At 61.4% G+C, this 16,169-nt stretch overlaps 3 protein-coding genes across 8 annotated transcripts in view; 1 reads left to right on the plus strand and 2 right to left on the minus strand.

Annotated features, from left to right (window-relative positions):
- ZBTB46 (zinc finger and BTB domain containing 46) overlaps window positions 1–8,929 on the plus strand; it is a 50,705-nt gene extending 41,776 nt beyond the window's left edge. For both annotated transcript variants that reach the window (XM_043479987.1, XM_043479986.1), the window contains exons 4-5: window positions 3,662–3,837; window positions 5,759–8,929. In XM_043479987.1, coding sequence (XP_043335922.1) covers window positions 3,662–3,837; window positions 5,759–6,130 — 548 coding nt within the window. In that variant the 3' untranslated portion in view covers window positions 6,131–8,929. The remainder of the gene's footprint in view (window positions 1–3,661; window positions 3,838–5,758) is intronic.
- Window positions 8,930–9,119: 190 nt separating this feature from the next.
- SLC2A4RG (SLC2A4 regulator) lies at window positions 9,120–12,714 on the minus strand. Its single transcript, XM_043479989.1, has 8 exons — window positions 12,441–12,714; window positions 12,009–12,133; window positions 10,978–11,087; window positions 10,375–10,538; window positions 10,203–10,303; window positions 9,858–10,095; window positions 9,679–9,770; window positions 9,120–9,590 (listed from the first exon to the last, which is right to left on the minus strand). The coding sequence occupies exons 1-8, from the start codon at window positions 12,549–12,551 to the stop codon at window positions 9,479–9,481; spliced, it is 1,053 nt and encodes a 350-aa protein (XP_043335924.1). The 5' UTR covers window positions 12,552–12,714; the 3' UTR covers window positions 9,120–9,478.
- Window positions 12,667–16,145, minus strand: LIME1 (Lck interacting transmembrane adaptor 1). 5 transcript variants are annotated; one of them, XM_043479992.1, is made up of 7 exons: window positions 15,230–16,145; window positions 14,708–14,833; window positions 14,470–14,527; window positions 14,296–14,383; window positions 13,862–14,211; window positions 13,686–13,764; window positions 12,667–12,943 (listed from the first exon to the last, which is right to left on the minus strand). In XM_043479992.1, the coding sequence occupies exons 1-7, from the start codon at window positions 15,283–15,285 to the stop codon at window positions 12,819–12,821; spliced, it is 882 nt and encodes a 293-aa protein (XP_043335927.1). In that variant the 5' UTR covers window positions 15,286–16,145; the 3' UTR covers window positions 12,667–12,818. The 5 variants fall into 5 exon arrangements, with proteins under 5 accessions (XP_043335927.1, XP_043335926.1, XP_043335929.1 ...); XM_043479991.1 differs by lacking the exon at window positions 12,667–12,943 and having other exon boundaries at window positions 13,261–13,764; window positions 15,230–15,319; window positions 15,683–16,145; XM_043479994.1 differs by lacking the exon at window positions 12,667–12,943 and having other exon boundaries at window positions 13,261–13,764; window positions 14,708–14,759; window positions 15,683–16,145.
- Between the last annotated feature and the right edge of the window lie 24 nt (window positions 16,146–16,169).

A 16,169-nucleotide genomic window follows, 5' to 3' on the forward strand; every position in this document is an offset into this window, starting at 1 on the left:
CAGTTGGTCCTAAATCCAGTGACCAGTGTCCTTATAAGAGACAGATGAGAAGACAGACAAAGAGGAGCTGCCACAAGAAGATGGAGGCAGAGACGGGAGGGAGGTGCTGCAAGCCCAGGGACCTCCTGGAGCCCCAGAAGCTAGAAGAGGCAGGAAGGGCCCTCCCCTGGAGCCTTGGGAGGGACTGCAGCCCAGCAGCACCCTGACCTCAGGTGTCTGTCCTCCAAGATAGAGATGACAGGTGTGTGATGCTTTAAGATGCCCAGATTGTTGACATTTATATTAGCAGGAAACTAATAGGTAAAGAAAACACAAAATGCATCATTGTGGGTAGGCTCAGTGTGCCTGGGGATGGGGGTCACACTCAGGTTTGTGCAACTAAATTGTTTTCTTGGGGAAAAATACAACACTTGTGTACAGAGATAAGTATTTCTAACATGTAGGTCTGGATTGTTAAATGCAAGCTAGAATAAATAATTCAAATTTTAATTTTTATGTTTACAGAAGCAGAATAGAAAGTCTAAAATAACTCAGAAAGGTTATTTGAAATAAAACAACCTAAAAGCTGTCTCCTTGCGCTGCTTTTCCATCTCAGAGCAGGTGGCACACTTTCTGTGTTCCGTGCGATGTAAAAACTGGGTTGGTGCTGGGGGAACAGCCCGGAGGCCGGTGTGGGTGGCTGTGTTGCTACTGCCTCATCGAAGGCTGGGTTAGGCTGGGCCTGGTGCTCAGATGGGAAGAGAGATATGGAGGGGAGGTTTTCCTCCTTGGGAGCTGCCAGGTGTGGCCTGTCCAGATGTGCCAGGCTGGGTGCCCTCCCCTCTGTCCTGACTTGGACCCTCACCTGGACCCACCTGTCCAATGGCCCTCAGTGGGGGGCTGGAGCCCTGCTCAGGAAGGGCTGCTTCCTCTAGGGTCCAAGAGCTGCCGAATGCTGTAGCTGTGCCTGCATCTGAGACCCGGGCCTACAGCTTTGCAGGGAGCAGTCCTGCTCACAGTGGTAACCACAGTCTGTGTCCCACATACAGAGGGTAGCCTTGGCCCTGTGAACCAGTAGAGACCATGGCCTTGGCCCTTGGTGCACGCAGGACCCGACAGCCAGCACGGCCGCGTCTCAGGATTTCTCTCCAGGGGCAAAGGTTCTCTAGTAGGCATCTTATTGAGGCACTGTTTGTGAGGGTAAAAAAAAAATGGAAACAACTTCCATGTTTGTTGAATAAATAGTGATGTAGCCGCACACTTAAGAACTTACATTTAAGAATCATACTGTGAAAATGTAGTTCACAGATGTTATTGTGGCCCCCTGTGTGAAGGGACAGTGAATGGTGACTGTTCACGCCTCTCACCACCTGGTCTCACCCACTTCCCTCCCGGCACCTTCCCGCCCACCCTGGCTCCCAGCCACACGCATGTCGGAAGTTTCTAGATGTGAGAAAATGCCTTACTTCTTAGGACAGGCTTGGATGCTGAGAGAGGCCTGGTGGCCATGCCCAGGTTTAGTGGGGACATGGAGCCCCTCTGTGTGTACAGACATGGGCAGGCGGCGGGCCTGGGGGTGGCATGGATTCTGAGCTGTGATGACGTCCACACAGCCCATCTTGGGGCTGTGATGGCCTTCCCTGGTGAAGCCATTGGCCTGTGCGTGGATAGGGGTCATCCTGGGCAGTGTGTCCCTGGTGTCTGACTCCATGGGGTGCGGGAGATGACAGAGGGAGAGTGCGGGTCCATGAGGTCAGCCAGGCTCCCGGCAGGCCCTGTGGACAGTCTCATTGACAGTGTTCTGGGAAATAAAAGGATCTGGCCGCTTGATTATTTAGATGCCCTTTAAGATGTCTCAGGAGAAAACTATGGCTTGATTTTTGTTGTTGTTCAGTTGCTCAGTCGTGTCCGACTCTTTGCAACCCCATGAACTGCAGCACACCAGGCTTCCCTGTCCTTCACCATCTTCCGGAGCTTGTTCAAACTCATGTCCATTGAATCAGCAATGCCATCCAACCATCTCATCCTCTGTCGTCCCCTTCTCCTCCTGCCTTCAATCTTTCCCAGCATCAGGGTCTTTTCCAATGAGTTGGCTCTTTGCATCAGGTGGCCAAAGTATTGGAGCTTCAGCTTCAGCATCAGCCCTTCTAATGATATTCAGGATTGATTTCCTTTAGGATTGACTGGTTTGGTCTCCTTGCAGTCCAAGGAACTCTCAAGAGTCTTCTCCAACACTACAGTTTGAAAGCATCAGTTCTTCTGTGCTCGGCCTTCTTTATGGTCCGTCTCTTACATCTATACATGACTACTGGAAAAACCATAGCTTTGACTATACAGACCTTTGTCAGCAAAGTAACAGCTTGTTTAAGAAGCAAAATAAAATGTCTTGCTCCCTGTTGCCTGGTGTGTTTCAGGGTCAGAGGTGCAGAGTGAACACCCACTTCTCTATGCTTGTGGAGACATAGGCGTGTCCAGGGCCTCTGGACTCAGTGTTGACGTACTGCACCATCCCCTGGGCGTCATTTCTATGGACCCTGCCTGGGGCTGGGGCCTGAGAAGCAGAATGGATGGGTGGCAAGGGCCCTGATCCATGTGATATGCTAGGTGGCCTGGGGTTGGGGAAACTGGGCTGGACGGAGCCATCCTGTCACATGTCCAGCAGCCTGGCCGGCTCTCTTGGGTGAGAGAGGCCAGCTTCAGTCACCGTAGTTTCCCCAGCTTCTCCTCGCCCTGCTAGCTGTGTCATGCTGTGGCCACTGGTTTCTTGTCTGCTTCCCTCTGGTGCCTCCAGGGGCAGCCGTGACCACAGCTGGGCCCTGCTGGGTGCGGATGTTTGGCGGGGTCTGACAAGGGGTCCTCCTGCTGCTGGTATTCATTCCACCTGCCTGCCTTTGGCCTGATGGTCAGGAAACTTGTTCTGTCCCTTGGGTGTGGGTGCTGGGGTACAGTCGGTGAGTGTTGTGGGTGGCATGAGGGCCGGGGGCTGATTCCAGACGCCTAAGACAGATGTCCATCCTGGGCTCCCCTCCTGGGAGGAAGTGCCACCAAGCACTTGGGAGGGCCTCCCAGCAACCCTCGTGAGCTCGGGTGACCGACCCAGGAGCCATGGGTCTGGGTACGGGGTGCCCCTCGTTCCTCCCTTGGCTCAGCGAGGTGACTGTGGTGTCCGTGACTGCCCAGCACAGGGGGCATCACTCAGGATGAGCTGCCCTAGTGCCTGGTGGGCCTCACACAGTGGTACTGTCCCCCATGAGCCCCCAAGAATGTGGCCCCAGCCTGGGGCCCACAGTGTCACTCCCTGAAATGTGGGCACCCTGACAGCCCACATCCCCATCCTGCCTGGACAAAGCGTGCCCTGGACCGCTTGCTTTGGGGCCTGCTAGGGGCTGGCTGCTTGCTGTGTGTCGGGGGCTGGCGGCCTCTCACTAGGCTGCATCCACCAGGCAGCACCCATACCCTGTTGCGGCCATGTGGAGGTGTGGACCGTGTGGAGATGGGTCTGTTGATGCCGCGCGTGTGGACTCGTGTGTTTCAGGGGTGATGTAGGAGGTACCGGCTGATCTGAGAAGCACACTTTCTCAGAGCATGGACACAGCCCCCTCTGGCCCGGGCCCAGGCCTGGCGGGCGGGCTGGGCAGGACTTGGGGCTGACCGGCAGTCGTCTGTCTTGTCTGTCTTTCAGTGAACGAGTTCACGGTCATCAGGAAGAAGTTCCGCTGCCCCTACTGCAGCTTCTCGGCCATGCACCAGTGCATCCTCAAGCGGCACATGCGCTCGCACACTGGCGAGCGGCCCTACCCCTGCGAGATCTGCGGGAAGAAGTTCACTAGGCGCGAGCACATGAAGCGGCACACGCTGGTGAGCGGCTCTGGGGGCGGGGCCACGCCAGGGCGGCGTGGGGTCATCATGGGGTCAGTGTGGGGAGCAGGGGTCGGTCCCGGGCATGCTTTGTCCAGGCAGGATGAGGATGTGGGGTGTCAGGGTGCCAAGGGAAGCCCTGAAGTGGGGTCCAATCTGCCGTGGGCAAGACCAGGACAGCAGGGACCCCCACATCCCTCTTAACCGGCTCTGCCCCCAGCCCCAGGTGCAGAAGGCAGATGGGCACATCGCCCCGGCCCCACCCCTCAGGTTTCCCTTGAGACCGCCTCTACTCCAGCCCAGCTTCTGCAGGCGCCTCCTTCCCTGCCAGGACCCTGCCCCCACCCGGGTCTCCTACCACGCAGCCACTTCTTCCGTGGCCCTCCCACTCCCGCCCTGCAGTCGCCATGGGAACCCACGGCCCCTGGAAGGTCTGACAGCCTGGCTCGCAGCTCAGGAGCAGGTGCTGTGTGGATGTATTTGCTTGGCCAGGAAGTGATAGAGAAGGTCGTGCTTGAAACCACGAGGCAGGCAGAGTCACCAAAAAGCAAGTGAGGAACCCTTGGGTGGGTGAGAAAACAGGGAGGTCAGGCGACTCCGGGCGGGGGCAGGAGAGAACGTAGGGTGGTGTGAGTGAAGGGACCTCAGGGCCGCATGGGCTGGCCAGCAGAGCAAACCACCAGGAGGCATAAAGGGACCACATCTCTGTGGTGAGGGGCCCAGGTACGTCCTGGCACAGGGCTGGCCATCCAGGGGGGCCAAGGCAAGATCTCAGGCATGACCCTGACGGAGTAAGCCAAGTGAGGGAGTGAGTCCAAGCCCACTGCCCTAGCACCCGCATCCTTCCTTGCCCATCCATGCATCCATTCAGACAAGTGTCTGGCCATCTGGTGCTGGTGGACAGGCTCCCATGACTCCCCAGGAGCTGCCCCCACTGCCCAACCCTGCTGTGACCAGACTGAAGTCTTAGCTCTCTGGTTGGGAGAGGGTTGCATAAGTCCTGGATTTAAAATGTAGCAAATGAAAAGAAGCAGGAAGAGCCCCTGGATCTAATGATCTGAGGCTCTGTTCTGAAATCAGATTCTGTGAGGAGGCCCAGTTCCTCCTGACGTCCATCTCAGGCTGTGTCTGGCCTCCCGCCTGCCCAGGCTGGCTGGCAGCAGTCCTCGGTCCTCATGGTTGAGGTTTAGTGTAAGGGCACAGTAGGGCAGATCTTCAAGGTGGTCTGCGGGACCTCTTAGCTGAGAAGTCCAGGGCACTCAGCCAGGCACATGGACGGGTCCCTCCGTAGGCCTGTCGGTCAGAGAATTCAGAAAGGCTTCACTGTTTCCCTCCGAGCCCCCAGCCCTGCCTGCCCTGTGGGTGGGCATTCAGCCTAGCTCTGGGCTGTCCTGATGGCTTCCCAGAAGTCAGGTGGTCGAGTCACCCCTGGTCACTGCTGTCCCGAGGCTCCCATCATCCATACCCCCATGCCCCAGCCACTGGGGGCCACCGGAGTCCCATCCATCCCCTTGTGGGGCAAAAGCTTGGGTGTGGCGGAGGTGACTGCTCTGCCATTTTTGCTGGGAGGTGTGGGGAGCAGCACAACCTCCAGTGAGATCTGAGCCTGGGGCCAGTCCTGCTGGGGGACATGACCAGCCTGGTGCCCAGCACACCTCTGAATGGAAACAAGTTTTTGTGGCACCTGCAATTCTGTATGTCCTGGCTTTGTGCCTTGACCCCTGGCCAGGGTTAGGGGTGTGAGCAGCCTAGTGGACTGAGTCTCCACCCCCCACCCAGACCTCACCCTCTGGGCCCCCAGTCATCCCGTCTAGCCCTGCACTGACTGCCAGCACCACCCCCCACTGACCTCTGTCCTCCCACACTGACCGTCATCCCCCGGCACTGACCGCCCCCCACACTGACAGCCGTGCCCCCACAGGTGCACAGCAAGGACAAGAAGTACGTGTGCAAGCTATGTAGCCGTGTGTTCATGTCAGCCGCCAGCGTGGGCATCAAGCACGGCTCGCGACGCCATGGCGTGTGTGCCGACTGCGCAGGTGGCAGCGGGGCCGGGTCCCTGGATGGTGGCGGCGCAGAGGGCTCCCCCGAGCTGTTCTCGGGAGACGGGCCATACCTGGAGGACCCCGAGGACCCACGCGGTGAGGGTGAGGAGGAGCTGGGCGAGGATGAGGACGACGTGGGCCTAGCCCCCGAGGACGCGCTGCTGGGGGACAAGGAGGATGAGGACTCGCCGCGGGGGCCCCACAGCCCCAGTGGGGGTGCGGACAAGGACTTCACCTGGATCTCCTAGGCCAGGCGGGCAATGGGCTGCGGCCGCCCTCACCTGTGTGTGCCCCGGGCCCCTTCCCCTGCTACCCCCCCACCCCTCGTGGACAGCAACCTGGGGCTCTGAGGCGGCCGCCGCCCCAGCTAGCGGGGCTGGGGACACACACAGGGTGGGGGCACAGAGTGGATTTGAGCCTTGAGAGAGCCTGCAGCATCTCCCCCAGCTGGGGTGCGTGGCGGGCCTCAGGGGAGCCCAGGAGGCTGGCGGCCAGGAAGGGGTCAGCCCTGGCTAGGGCCTCCTCTGTGGCCCTGAGACCCGGGTCCAGGGGCTGTTAGGAGAGTTCCACCCCAGCCATCCAGGGCTGAGTTCCCCCGCCCCTTGTCAGCAGCAGAGGGACTGCTGGCGGCTTGAGGGCTGTGCCTGCGGTGGCAGCCTGTGGGATCCAGGTCGGGCGTCCACAAAGGCCTGCGGCCCTCCCACCTCTGGGCTTTGGTGCTCAACACACAGCAGCTGCCGACCTCGGCCAGGGCGCCCAGGTGCTATCTCCCCACGGAGGCAGCCGGGCGGGCGGGCCCAGGTGCTCCCACTGCAGGCGCCTCCTCTTTCTCCGTGTGCACTTCTCTGAGGGCCGGGCCGGCCTGCCCCTCAGCCCCGCCGTCCTGCTGCGCCTAGGCCACTCCTGCTGACCCTCCCGGGCGGCTTGCCTTCCTTGCTGCTAACGCCGGAGGGTGTCCCTGACGCCCATGCTGCTCACGCCGCCCGCGGGGGCCACCCCACTCCCCAGGTGCTCTGGGCCCCAGTTCCATGAGTTGCTAAGGGAACTGAGGCCGGCACGTGAAATGGTTTTGTTCGGCATTATCTTCAGAGTTGTCTTTCCTTTGGCTCCTTCCCGAGCCTCGCCGTCTTGTAAACGAACTCATCCACCCTTCTCGAGGGGCCGGGGTCCCACCTCGTGCCGTGAGGACACTGCTCGCTGCCCGTCCCCATCTGGCTGCCGGTCCAGCGCCAGCCTGTCTTCCTTAAGGCTCGTGGCACATGCATTCCATCCCCTGCACCCACCTTTCTTGGGAACCCCTGTGGGGCCCCGAGTCAGGGCCCTGCGGTGCTGAGCTGGGACTGGAGGAGAGCTGGGCTGGGTTTTCTCTCTCCACTTAGCCTGCACCAAATGGCTTCCCTGTGTTCCTGCCGGGTTCCCTCTCCTCTTTCTAGACGGAGAAAGGCCAATTCCACCAACCCCTCCCAGGTGGCTGCTGTGGGGGCGGCGGGAGGCAGTCAGGGCTGGCTGCAGGCACCTGGATGGTGCTGTCCTTGAATCCCTGCCCAGGGGAGAAGTCACAGCTTCATGTTTTGTTTTGTTTTGAACACCATCAGCCACGTTTTTCTCAGAAGAGGACTGTGCTCCCATCCTCAACTGTCGGCATTCTTGAGGGAAGGGCCAGACAGCGGGGGCAGGAGCCCAGGGTGAGGGGGCTCCAGGGCCCGCGCCCCCTTCTGCCTTTCATAGTGGGGCCTGCCTGAGCCATTCAGAGGGGCTCCCCATTGTGTACCTTCCCCCCACTTTCTAACCCCTTTTGTAAACAAGACTTACTTTCTTATCAGATGCATTTGGAAACCAGACCTTTGCTACCAAGCATCTCTGGGTTTTGTACAGGGCCACCTCTGCGCCACTCTCAGGGCCTGCCCACTCCCACTCTGGACCACCCTGGCTGACCCCTCTGGGGCCCTCGGTGCCACAGGGGCATTTTCTCCCTCAAAACGATACTTCACTGGGATACTCACCTCCCACCCCTGAGCCCCTGTGTTAATTCTTGTGTGAGCTGGATTTCAGAGATGGAGGCAAACATGAAGGGAAAGACATGTAATGAAGATTTTTTTTTTTTTACCGTGGTCTTTTTTTTTTTTTTTTCAAAGCAATGTTTAAACTAATAAATATTTTTTTACGAAGTGGAAAGCGTGTAGATCACATCTCACATTTTTGTACCTTCCCGTGTATGCGTCTGTGTTCGGCGTCTGCATCACCAACGTGGAAGGTGGGCCATCAGGCGGCTTGTTCTTTGGGGTAGGGGAGGGGCGGGGAACCAAGATTTTGTATCAAGCTCTGGATCCTGACGGGGTTGTATGTTTGGACTCTGGGTTTGGGGAACAGTCACAACACTGCCAGGACTGGATAGGGACCTCGATTGAAAGGACACAGCTACTGCTTCCAACTTTGCACATCTTCCTTTTTAGAAAAGAGAACTCTTGAGAAAATGCAAAAACTGGAACTTTTTGCAATATTATATGAAAGATAATCTTATTTTCGCTCATTCTGTGACATGTGCAACTCTTAAGAAAGCCATACTTTATGGTGTTTTTATTTTTAGATCCTATATTGTGTTTTGTACCCAGCCCTTTTTAGAACTTCTTGTAGTGAGGGCGCTGTGTGTGTGCTTTTCTTAAATATTTATTTTTTCAACATGCTTTCAACCTGTCAACAAAAACAACAGACAAAAAAAGGGCAGTGTTTGAAGATTGTTGATTTTTTTTTTCTGGGGATAATCTATATTATATCAACTTTATATTAACGACTATAAACCTGTGTTTGTATTGGAAATGTGTTTCACATTTGTGGGGGGTCTTTTGTAATCGGTCGGTGGAACAACAGGGCTATTGCCTGTTTCCCTGGAGCCATCGATGCCAACAGCACCTCCTCCCTAGTGGTCTTGAGATTTCTTATCTGCTGGGTGCGCTCTGGGACCCCTGTGGGTCTCATCTCTGTGACGGGATTAGTTAGATATTCTTGCAAAGCGATCACTTTCAATAAATCGGGAAATTGCTGCTTGAGCCATCGCCTTGTGTGTGTTACAGACAGCGTCCCCTCCTTCGGCCTTGCCCTGGGTAGAGGTGGCCAGAGGGCGCCTGCCCCCTAGCCCTTTGTGGCCTGGCTACTGGCCTCCTCACTGCCCATCTGCTACCCCTGCCTGTGGCAGGGTCCCAATTCCATGTCCCTTCCCACCCAGGAGACAGACACAGCTTTTGGAAAAAGTCCCGAATCTTTAATTTTACTCTTCGCCTGGTTCAGCCCAGACGTGAGACACCTGAGCAAACACGGCACAGACATGCGCCTGGGCCCTCAGTCAGGTGAAGTGCGGGCAGGGGGCACCCCCCCCAACACCCCTCAAAGTGCATCGAGGACGCCCTGCGTGGCTCCGTCACACTCCTGACAAGTCCAGGGCCAAATGAGGGGCGGCCACCCCGGGCCGAGGGGACAGCGGTGAGGTTTGGCTTTAGTGCAAAAGGCCAAAGGCTGGTTTCTTCAGAGGCACTTCTGAGTGGTGGGGACCTCCCCTCTTAAAAAGAAGACCCTGCAGCTCGGAGAAGCCCTGGGCAGGCTCAGTCCAGGAAACGCTGGCAGGCCTTCTTCCAGCGGCAGGCCGTGCACCACAGGTCCCGGTGGTCCATGCCATACACTTTCCGGCACTTCTTGGCATCACCCCGGGGCTTCCTGGGGGAACACACAGATGCACAGGGTGCTATTGGGGCTGGGCCCCTCCCTGCCTGGCGCCCACCCTGGCCCCTCTACACACACGCACCTTGGGTTGGCACTGGGTTTGGCGAGCAGGGCTGGTGCACAGGCCCTGACAGGAGTGGGCTGTGGCTCCAGATGGATGGGTGCCAGGCAGCCCTGAGAGGAGGTACTGCTATGGCCTCGTGCTCCTTGGGAGCCGCCCGCAGCCTCACCCACCTGGTGGGCATGGTCACTGGGGCACACCTGGGAGGGGGATGTGGTGCTCAGCACCGAGGGTGGGGGCAGGGCAGGCAGGCGCAGAAGGCTGGGCAGGGCCAGGGGCTCCGGCAGCTCCAGGCGGGGAAAGGCGGGTGGCACCGAGGCTGTGGGGGACCCTGGGGTCAGGCCAGACAACCCATCAGTCAGCGAGTCCAGGCCGCTGTCCAGCTCTGTGTAATAGAAGTCCTCCTCGCCATCACTCTGCTCCAGTTCAGCCTGCCGCCTGCAAGGTCGGGGGGGGGTGGGGGGGGAGTAATGGGGGATGGAGGTGGGGTTGAAGCAGAAGCCTGCCTGGCACCCCGCCCCTCCCCCGTCCCAGCCCCGCCGCACCCCAGGTGCACCAGGCGGATGTGTCTCTGCATCCCCGACGCGGAGCTCAGCACCTTCCCGCAGCGCTTCCACAGGCACTGGAACAGCCCCTGCAGCGAGCTCTGGGCAACAGGGGGCGGTCAGGCTGGGCACCCCCAACATCCACCCCGCCCCAAGGACCACCCCAGCTTACCTTCCTCTTCCTCAGCGTGGACTCCCCGAACAGGAAGTGGGCTGCCTCAGGGGGCAGCGGTGGCGACGGTGTAGACGGAGAGGACTGGTCACTGGCAGGGTCCCAGCCCCCGCCGCAGCCCAGTGGCTGCACCGGGGCTTCCCTCCAGGGCTCCAGGCACGGTTCTGTGGACACACACAGGCTCCCGGGTCAGGACTTTGGGGCCCAGGCTATGCTGCAGATGCTGCTGGCTACAAGTTCCTGAATGCACAGCCTCTGTCTGTTCACCTGTCCCTGGGTGAGCTTGGAGGACAAAGAACCTCTTGAGGCGGCAGTGGCAGGGAGAAGGTGGCCGCTACAGCCTGGGGACAAGGCTTTCCAGCACAGAGAAGGAAACATAGAAGAATCTGAGGTGGGGAGATGCCTGGCCTGTCGGGTGGAGACAGACAGGTCCTGGGGCCGCAGGAAGGGGCAATGGATGTCTTGATGTCCACTTCAGGACTCAGGAGATGCACTTGGAAGATGGTATTCCAGCTGGAGTCTGCCTGCCCCACTGGGCTTGACAGCTCGTAGGATCCTGAGCCCCGCCACCACCCCCAGCCCAAGCCAGGTCTCTCAGCTCACCTGTGCTGAAGGTCACACCTGGGGCCCCCAACAGGAGGGGGCTGGTGGACAGGCTTGTGAGGGCTGTGGCAGCCATGACTTCGTCCAGTCGGGCTTTTCCTGGGGGGCTTCTGGAGGAGATGGGGGTAGGGGGCAGGTGGGGCCCAAGAAGTACTCCAGGCCCGCCCCCTGGCCCGACACACGTGCAGGCCTGGGCACGTGTGTGCACCCGGCTCCCTCACTCCAGGAGCCGGCTGGGCAAGATGCCCAGCCCCACCCCCAGCTCAAGTTGCCAAGTCCCAAATCCCCAGGAACCACCAGGAACAGGCTCGGGCTGGGGTCTTCCTCCCAAAGCCTGACTTCTCTGCAGCCTGGCCTTTGTTCCACCGTGCCTTCTTCAGACCCTGGTGCTGGGCAGGGGTCTGAGGCCACCGACCAGCGCCACCAGGCCTGGCCAGGCCCAGCCCTCCCCCCAATCACACATTAACCAGGGTTGTGCAACAGCAGCTGTGGGCCTAGAGCCAGGCCTGGGAGGGCGGGAGCAGCCAGCAGTCAGCAGCAGCCAAGGGAGACTGGGCTGTAAGAACAAGCGGGTCCTGGGGCCCCAGGGGGCCAGGCCAGGCCAGGCCCTTGCCTCCACAGCCAGCCCAGGGGGTCAGGCACCAGGGAGGGTTTCTCTGCAGATAGGGATGGGGAGATGGTCATTTGGGCCCAGGATTCCTGGACAGTCAATTTCACACTGGCCTCACTGCCTCTTCTGCACAGACAGGGACATGCACCCCTCCATGATCTGCGTTTTGAATCCCAGGGGTTTGGGGAGGGGGTGAACAAAGCATACTAATACATTGGTCATTTCTACTCAACTTCTCCAGGGCAGGGGAGCCAAGAGGCAATGACAGAAACCCAGTTCAGGACGCTGACCTGCCCTCCATCGAGGCCTCCCTGCGGGATTGAGGTCGAGAAGGATCCAGCCTGCGCCCATCCACTACCCCTGCACACAGGCGCACGTGTGCACACGCCCCCATTGGCCTGGCAGTCGGGCCCTGTCTCACCTATGCGCTGGCACTGGGATGTGCGCTGACGGCGTCGGGGGCCCCGCCGCCCCCGCCCCTGGGGCTCCGAGGTCCGCGGCTCGCGGCTCCGGCTCCTGGGGCAGCGCGAACTCCACAGCAGGGCCCTGAGGACGCCGCCGGCTCAGCGCGGGGAGCGGCCGGGTCCCCACCCCCACAGCCACCGCCACCGCCACCGCCACCCAGACCCACTGGTGCCCGCCCCCAAACCGGCTGCGGCCGGTGTGGCCCCGCCCCGGCCCCGCCCCCGGCCGTCGCGGCGGGAAGCACTCCGGGCGCCGGCCCAGCCCCGCCGGACCCACGGACACGCGCGGCGACGCGCCGCCCCCGCCCGCCCCGCCCGGGGGCCCAAAGTTCGTGCAGCCCGACGCCATCTTCGCAGCGGGAACTTTGTCGGCGCCCCACGCCCGGTACCTGCGGCGGCGCGGGTACCGACACGGGCGCGGTCGCGGGGTCCCGGCCGGCGGTGCGGAGTGGGGGACGCCCGCAGCCCGGGCCGGACGCCGGAGGGCGCTCGGCCTCCATAGCTGGCCAGCCGGACACCAAGGCTGCAGCGGCTAGGGCGGACGCTCGGGACGCGGCCCCGGGCCGGGCCGGGCCGGGCTGGCCGGGGCGCCGACCCCCGCCCTGGATCGGCCACCGCCCGCTCCGCGCCGCCCGGAGGCTGCCGACCGGCCCCGCCCCCTCCGCGCGGCCCGAGGTCCCGCCCCTGCCCCGCGCCCATTGGCCCGCTCCGCAGTCACGCCCCGTCCCAGGCAGGCAGCTCCCGCGCTGGCCGCCTCCCGCGCCGGTCTAGGAGGGGTCCCGGCTGGCACCGCCCGCCCGCCGGGCTCCCGCCCCCGCGTCCGTGCGCCCGGGTCCCAGGGCTGGCCGGCTTCCTCGAGGGGAGTCTCTGCTCGTCACTTGGGCGGTCCTCCCTGGAACAGGTTATTCTTTAACGTACGACTGACTGCCTGTCTCCCCCGTCCCTTATGTAACTCCAGGGACTGTGGCGGAGCCTTCCCTGGCGATCAGGGTCCAGGTCCCACCCTGCGGCGGCCACCGTGCGGCCCAGCTCACCGCTCCGAGGACCCCTTCGGCCTGACGACCGCCCCCCAAGCTTGCCCCCCTCCCCACTAGGTCTTCTGAGCACGACCAGAGGCAGTCCCAGCTGACCTGGCCCAAGTACCTGGCACGCCCAGCGGAACCAAACCCCACCCCCAAGGCTCCCAGGGTGAGGAAGAGCAGGCTGAGGTATAGGGATCTGGGGCTTTATTGAGACCCTGCCCTGCAGAGGACATGGCAGTCAGGATCCGGGGGACCCCACAGGCTGGCAGCGCTGCTGTCTGGAATTTGTGTTGTCAGTTGCGTGTAGGGGAGAGACTGTGGGGGAAACGAGGGTTCGCAGCCCACTCTGGAGGAAGGATCATCTGTAATTGGATGTTCAGGGCAGGGAGGCAATAAAGACCCCTCCCCAGGCTTAGACAGGAAGCGAAGTGTGTCTGTGCCCTGAACACGTCCTTTCCTGATAGGAGCTGGAGCTGGGGGGCTCCAGAGTTGCTCCCATATCCTGGATGCTCTCATACACATTTTCCAGGAGGCTCTTGTCCATACCCAGGCCCCCAAGAGGGAGGACCTCATAGGCCGGGTCACTCCCCAGAGCCAAAATTGCTCCCCCACCTTTGGGGTCTGGCTGGTCTGTGGCAGGTCCTGGGTCCCTCCTTTTAGGTTTGTTGACCCTGGAATACAGGATGTCCACCTGGAGAAAGGAAGCCAGCCCAGGGAGGGTCAGTGCCATCCACTCAGTGAAGGACCTGCCCAGTCCCACCCACCCTATCTCACATCCTTTGGGTTACCTGAGTGGCTGGGGTTGCCTCGACCTTCCCCTGCCCCAGGCCTTGGGGGCCCCGATCTGTTCCCCTGAGCTTCTGGACACAAGCATACTCAGCTACCACAGGTCTGGCCTCAGGCCCAGGCCTGGCATAGCTGCTGGTCAGCCGTGCCCCTGCCCACACCCCAGAGCTAACTGCCAGCCTGGCCCTGGGGATTGTTGCCAGGCCCACGTTGGAATAGGTGGCCTCCAGGCCAGTGGAGGGCACAGCCAGGGGCAGCTCCTGGTGTGAGAAGGGTGCCGGGGGCCTGGTCATGCCTCTGGATGCCTCCAGGTACTGTGGACGTAGGAGATCCATGCTGGCAGGCCGTGGGGCTGTGGGTGGGGGGAGGGCAGAGGTTACTGGGGGATCTGGGGATGCCTGCCCACCTCCAGGACCTGGCCCTCCCACCAGCTCACCTCTGCTACAGGGCCGGCTGCGGTGCAGTTCATGCAGCCTGGTGTCGGACTTGCTGAGGGAGCAGTGGTGGGGTCGTCTTAGCAGTGACTGGGGGCAAGGAAGGCTGGTTGGCCTCCAGATGGCCCCACCCTGGTCCCAGGGAACCCTGGCCCCAGGGACACTCTGGCACTCACCACTTCTGCTGGCATCGCACTGCCCTGCAACCTGGACAGCTGCCTCCGTGCCTGCTTCCTGGGTGCCAGAGGGTCATCAGCCCGGGGAGGCAGAGACACGGGTCAGAGATGTCAACCTCCGGTCCAAGGCCCGTCAGGAAGTATGTGTACAGAGCCATGCTGGGCCTGCCTGAGTCCCGCCCTCTCTGGCTGTAGAGCTGAGCCAGGCCCCACCCAGGCCAGGCAGGGATGGACATACCTGTTGCAGGCTGTGCACAACACCCACAGCCAGAGCAGCAGTGTGAGGCACCCTAGGACCCAGAGAGCAGGAGGGACCGAGGACCCCTGTTGCCTCATTCTATGAAGATGTGGACGAGCCTGCAAGCTGAAGACTGGTGCTGGAGGCTGCGGGACTGGGAACCCACCTGACAGCCCCACTTCTGTGTCTCATGCTGCCAGGAGGTCCCCTCCCCGCCGTGCGCTGTGACTCAGCACACAGGAAACCCCAGTCTCGGTAGCCCCTCCCTCCTACGGAGGCCGAGGGGACACAGCCTTGGTGCCCACCTTCCCATCTCTGCCTGGGGGGTGCTGGTGTGAGGTGTGTTCTGACTGGCCCCCACAAGGACCTGAGTTGGCAAGGATGACCCAAGTGATGGCTGAGCATGGGGCCAGTGAGAAGGGGCAGGGCAGCTGGGACCTGACCAAGGACCTCCTGTGGTCAGAGGCAGAACCTGAGACCCAGGTCACCCCCAGGAAGGCAAGCCACAGGCCACAGACTCACCTATAGCCACGTCCTGCCCAGGAATGGCTCCTGTCCAGGTGGTGCCCCCTGGCCATCCACTAAAGACTGGCCCCCTCAGGGACTGGGAAGCTGGGGGGTCAAGCAGGCTGGAGGTGCTGCTCTGAACATGGACTCCCCCTCTCCCCCTGGCTCGCTACCTCTCCCCTCCCACTGCCCCTGCCATTGGATGTCCACTTCCTGGAGTCTTGGCAGAGCTGCTCGGGGGCAGGGGGGAGCAGGTGTCCAGTCGCACAGAGCTATGGGGTGGGGAGTCTCTGGAGGTGGGGGCCAGTCTGCCCAGGCCCAGCAAGTGGGCTTTCCTCACCAGAGGGCCCAGTCCCAGTGCCCTGACCTGGTAGGGCCCAGTCCTCCCAGACTCCAGCCCTCAGCTGTCCTAGGAAGGCACTAAGGAGTATGGGGCCCTGACCAGGCTGGAGGCGAGTGGGCACTCACCGAGGCCAGGACGTGGTGTGGCTCCTCCGCCGTCTGGAGGCCAGAGTGGCACTCACCGAGACCGGGCTGTAGTGCGGCTCCACTGTCTGTGGTGGCGGGCAGCTTGGGCACCTTGAGGCACAGTGCCTTTGTCGCCCGCAGCCCAGCTCCCCACTTCACTTCCTGTGCGCCTCACCTCATCTCCCCGCCACGGCAGCCACCCCCACCTGCTGTGGCCCAGATGGCACTTGGTGGGGCGAGTTGGCACTGCCTCCACCCATGATGTGGTGGGTGCGCGGGCGAGGAGACTTGCACGACACCCCCAGCTCGCTGGGTCCTCCTGCCCTGTTACCAGCGCTGCCCCGGGCACAGCACGGCCAAGGGCTCCTCCCACCACTGCAGCACCAGCTCCACCCATTTGTGGGTGTCAGGCACTGTGGGGGCGCATCCTAGGCTGTGACCCACATCTGGGAGGGCAGCAAGGAGGCCCATCCTCCTGGTCCTCTGA

The sequence above is a fragment of the Cervus canadensis genome, chromosome 10 (genome assembly GCF_019320065.1).
Source record: "Cervus canadensis isolate Bull #8, Minnesota chromosome 10, ASM1932006v1, whole genome shotgun sequence".
NCBI lineage: Eukaryota > Metazoa > Chordata > Mammalia > Artiodactyla > Cervidae > Cervus > Cervus canadensis.

What these genes read in the sequence shown, in the direction of transcription:
- SLC2A4RG (XM_043479989.1), bottom strand. Translation starts at nt 12,551, where the DNA reads ATGGAGGCCGAGCGCCCTCCGGCGTCCGGCCCGGGCTGCGGGCGTCCC. An exon ending in CGGTACCCGCGCCGCCGCAG is followed by an intron (nt 12,134 to 12,440) that starts GTACCGGGCGTG and finishes CGGCGTCCTCAG; the next exon opens with GGCCCTGCTGTGGAGTTCGC. An exon ending in ATCCGCCTGGTGCACCTGGG is followed by an intron (nt 10,096 to 10,202) that starts GTGCGGCGGGGC and finishes CCGACCTTGCAG; the next exon opens with GCGGCAGGCTGAACTGGAGC.
- LIME1 (XM_043479991.1), bottom strand. Translation starts at nt 15,285, where the DNA reads ATGGCCAGGGGGCACCACCTGGACAGGAGCCATTCCTGGGCAGGACGT. An exon ending in GTGCGATGCCAGCAGAAGTG is followed by an intron (nt 14,384 to 14,469) that starts GTGAGTGCCAGA and finishes CCTTGCCCCCAG; the next exon opens with TCACTGCTAAGACGACCCCA. An exon ending in AGGCAACCCCAGCCACTCAG is followed by an intron (nt 13,765 to 13,861) that starts GTAACCCAAAGG and finishes TCCTTTCTCCAG; the next exon opens with GTGGACATCCTGTATTCCAG.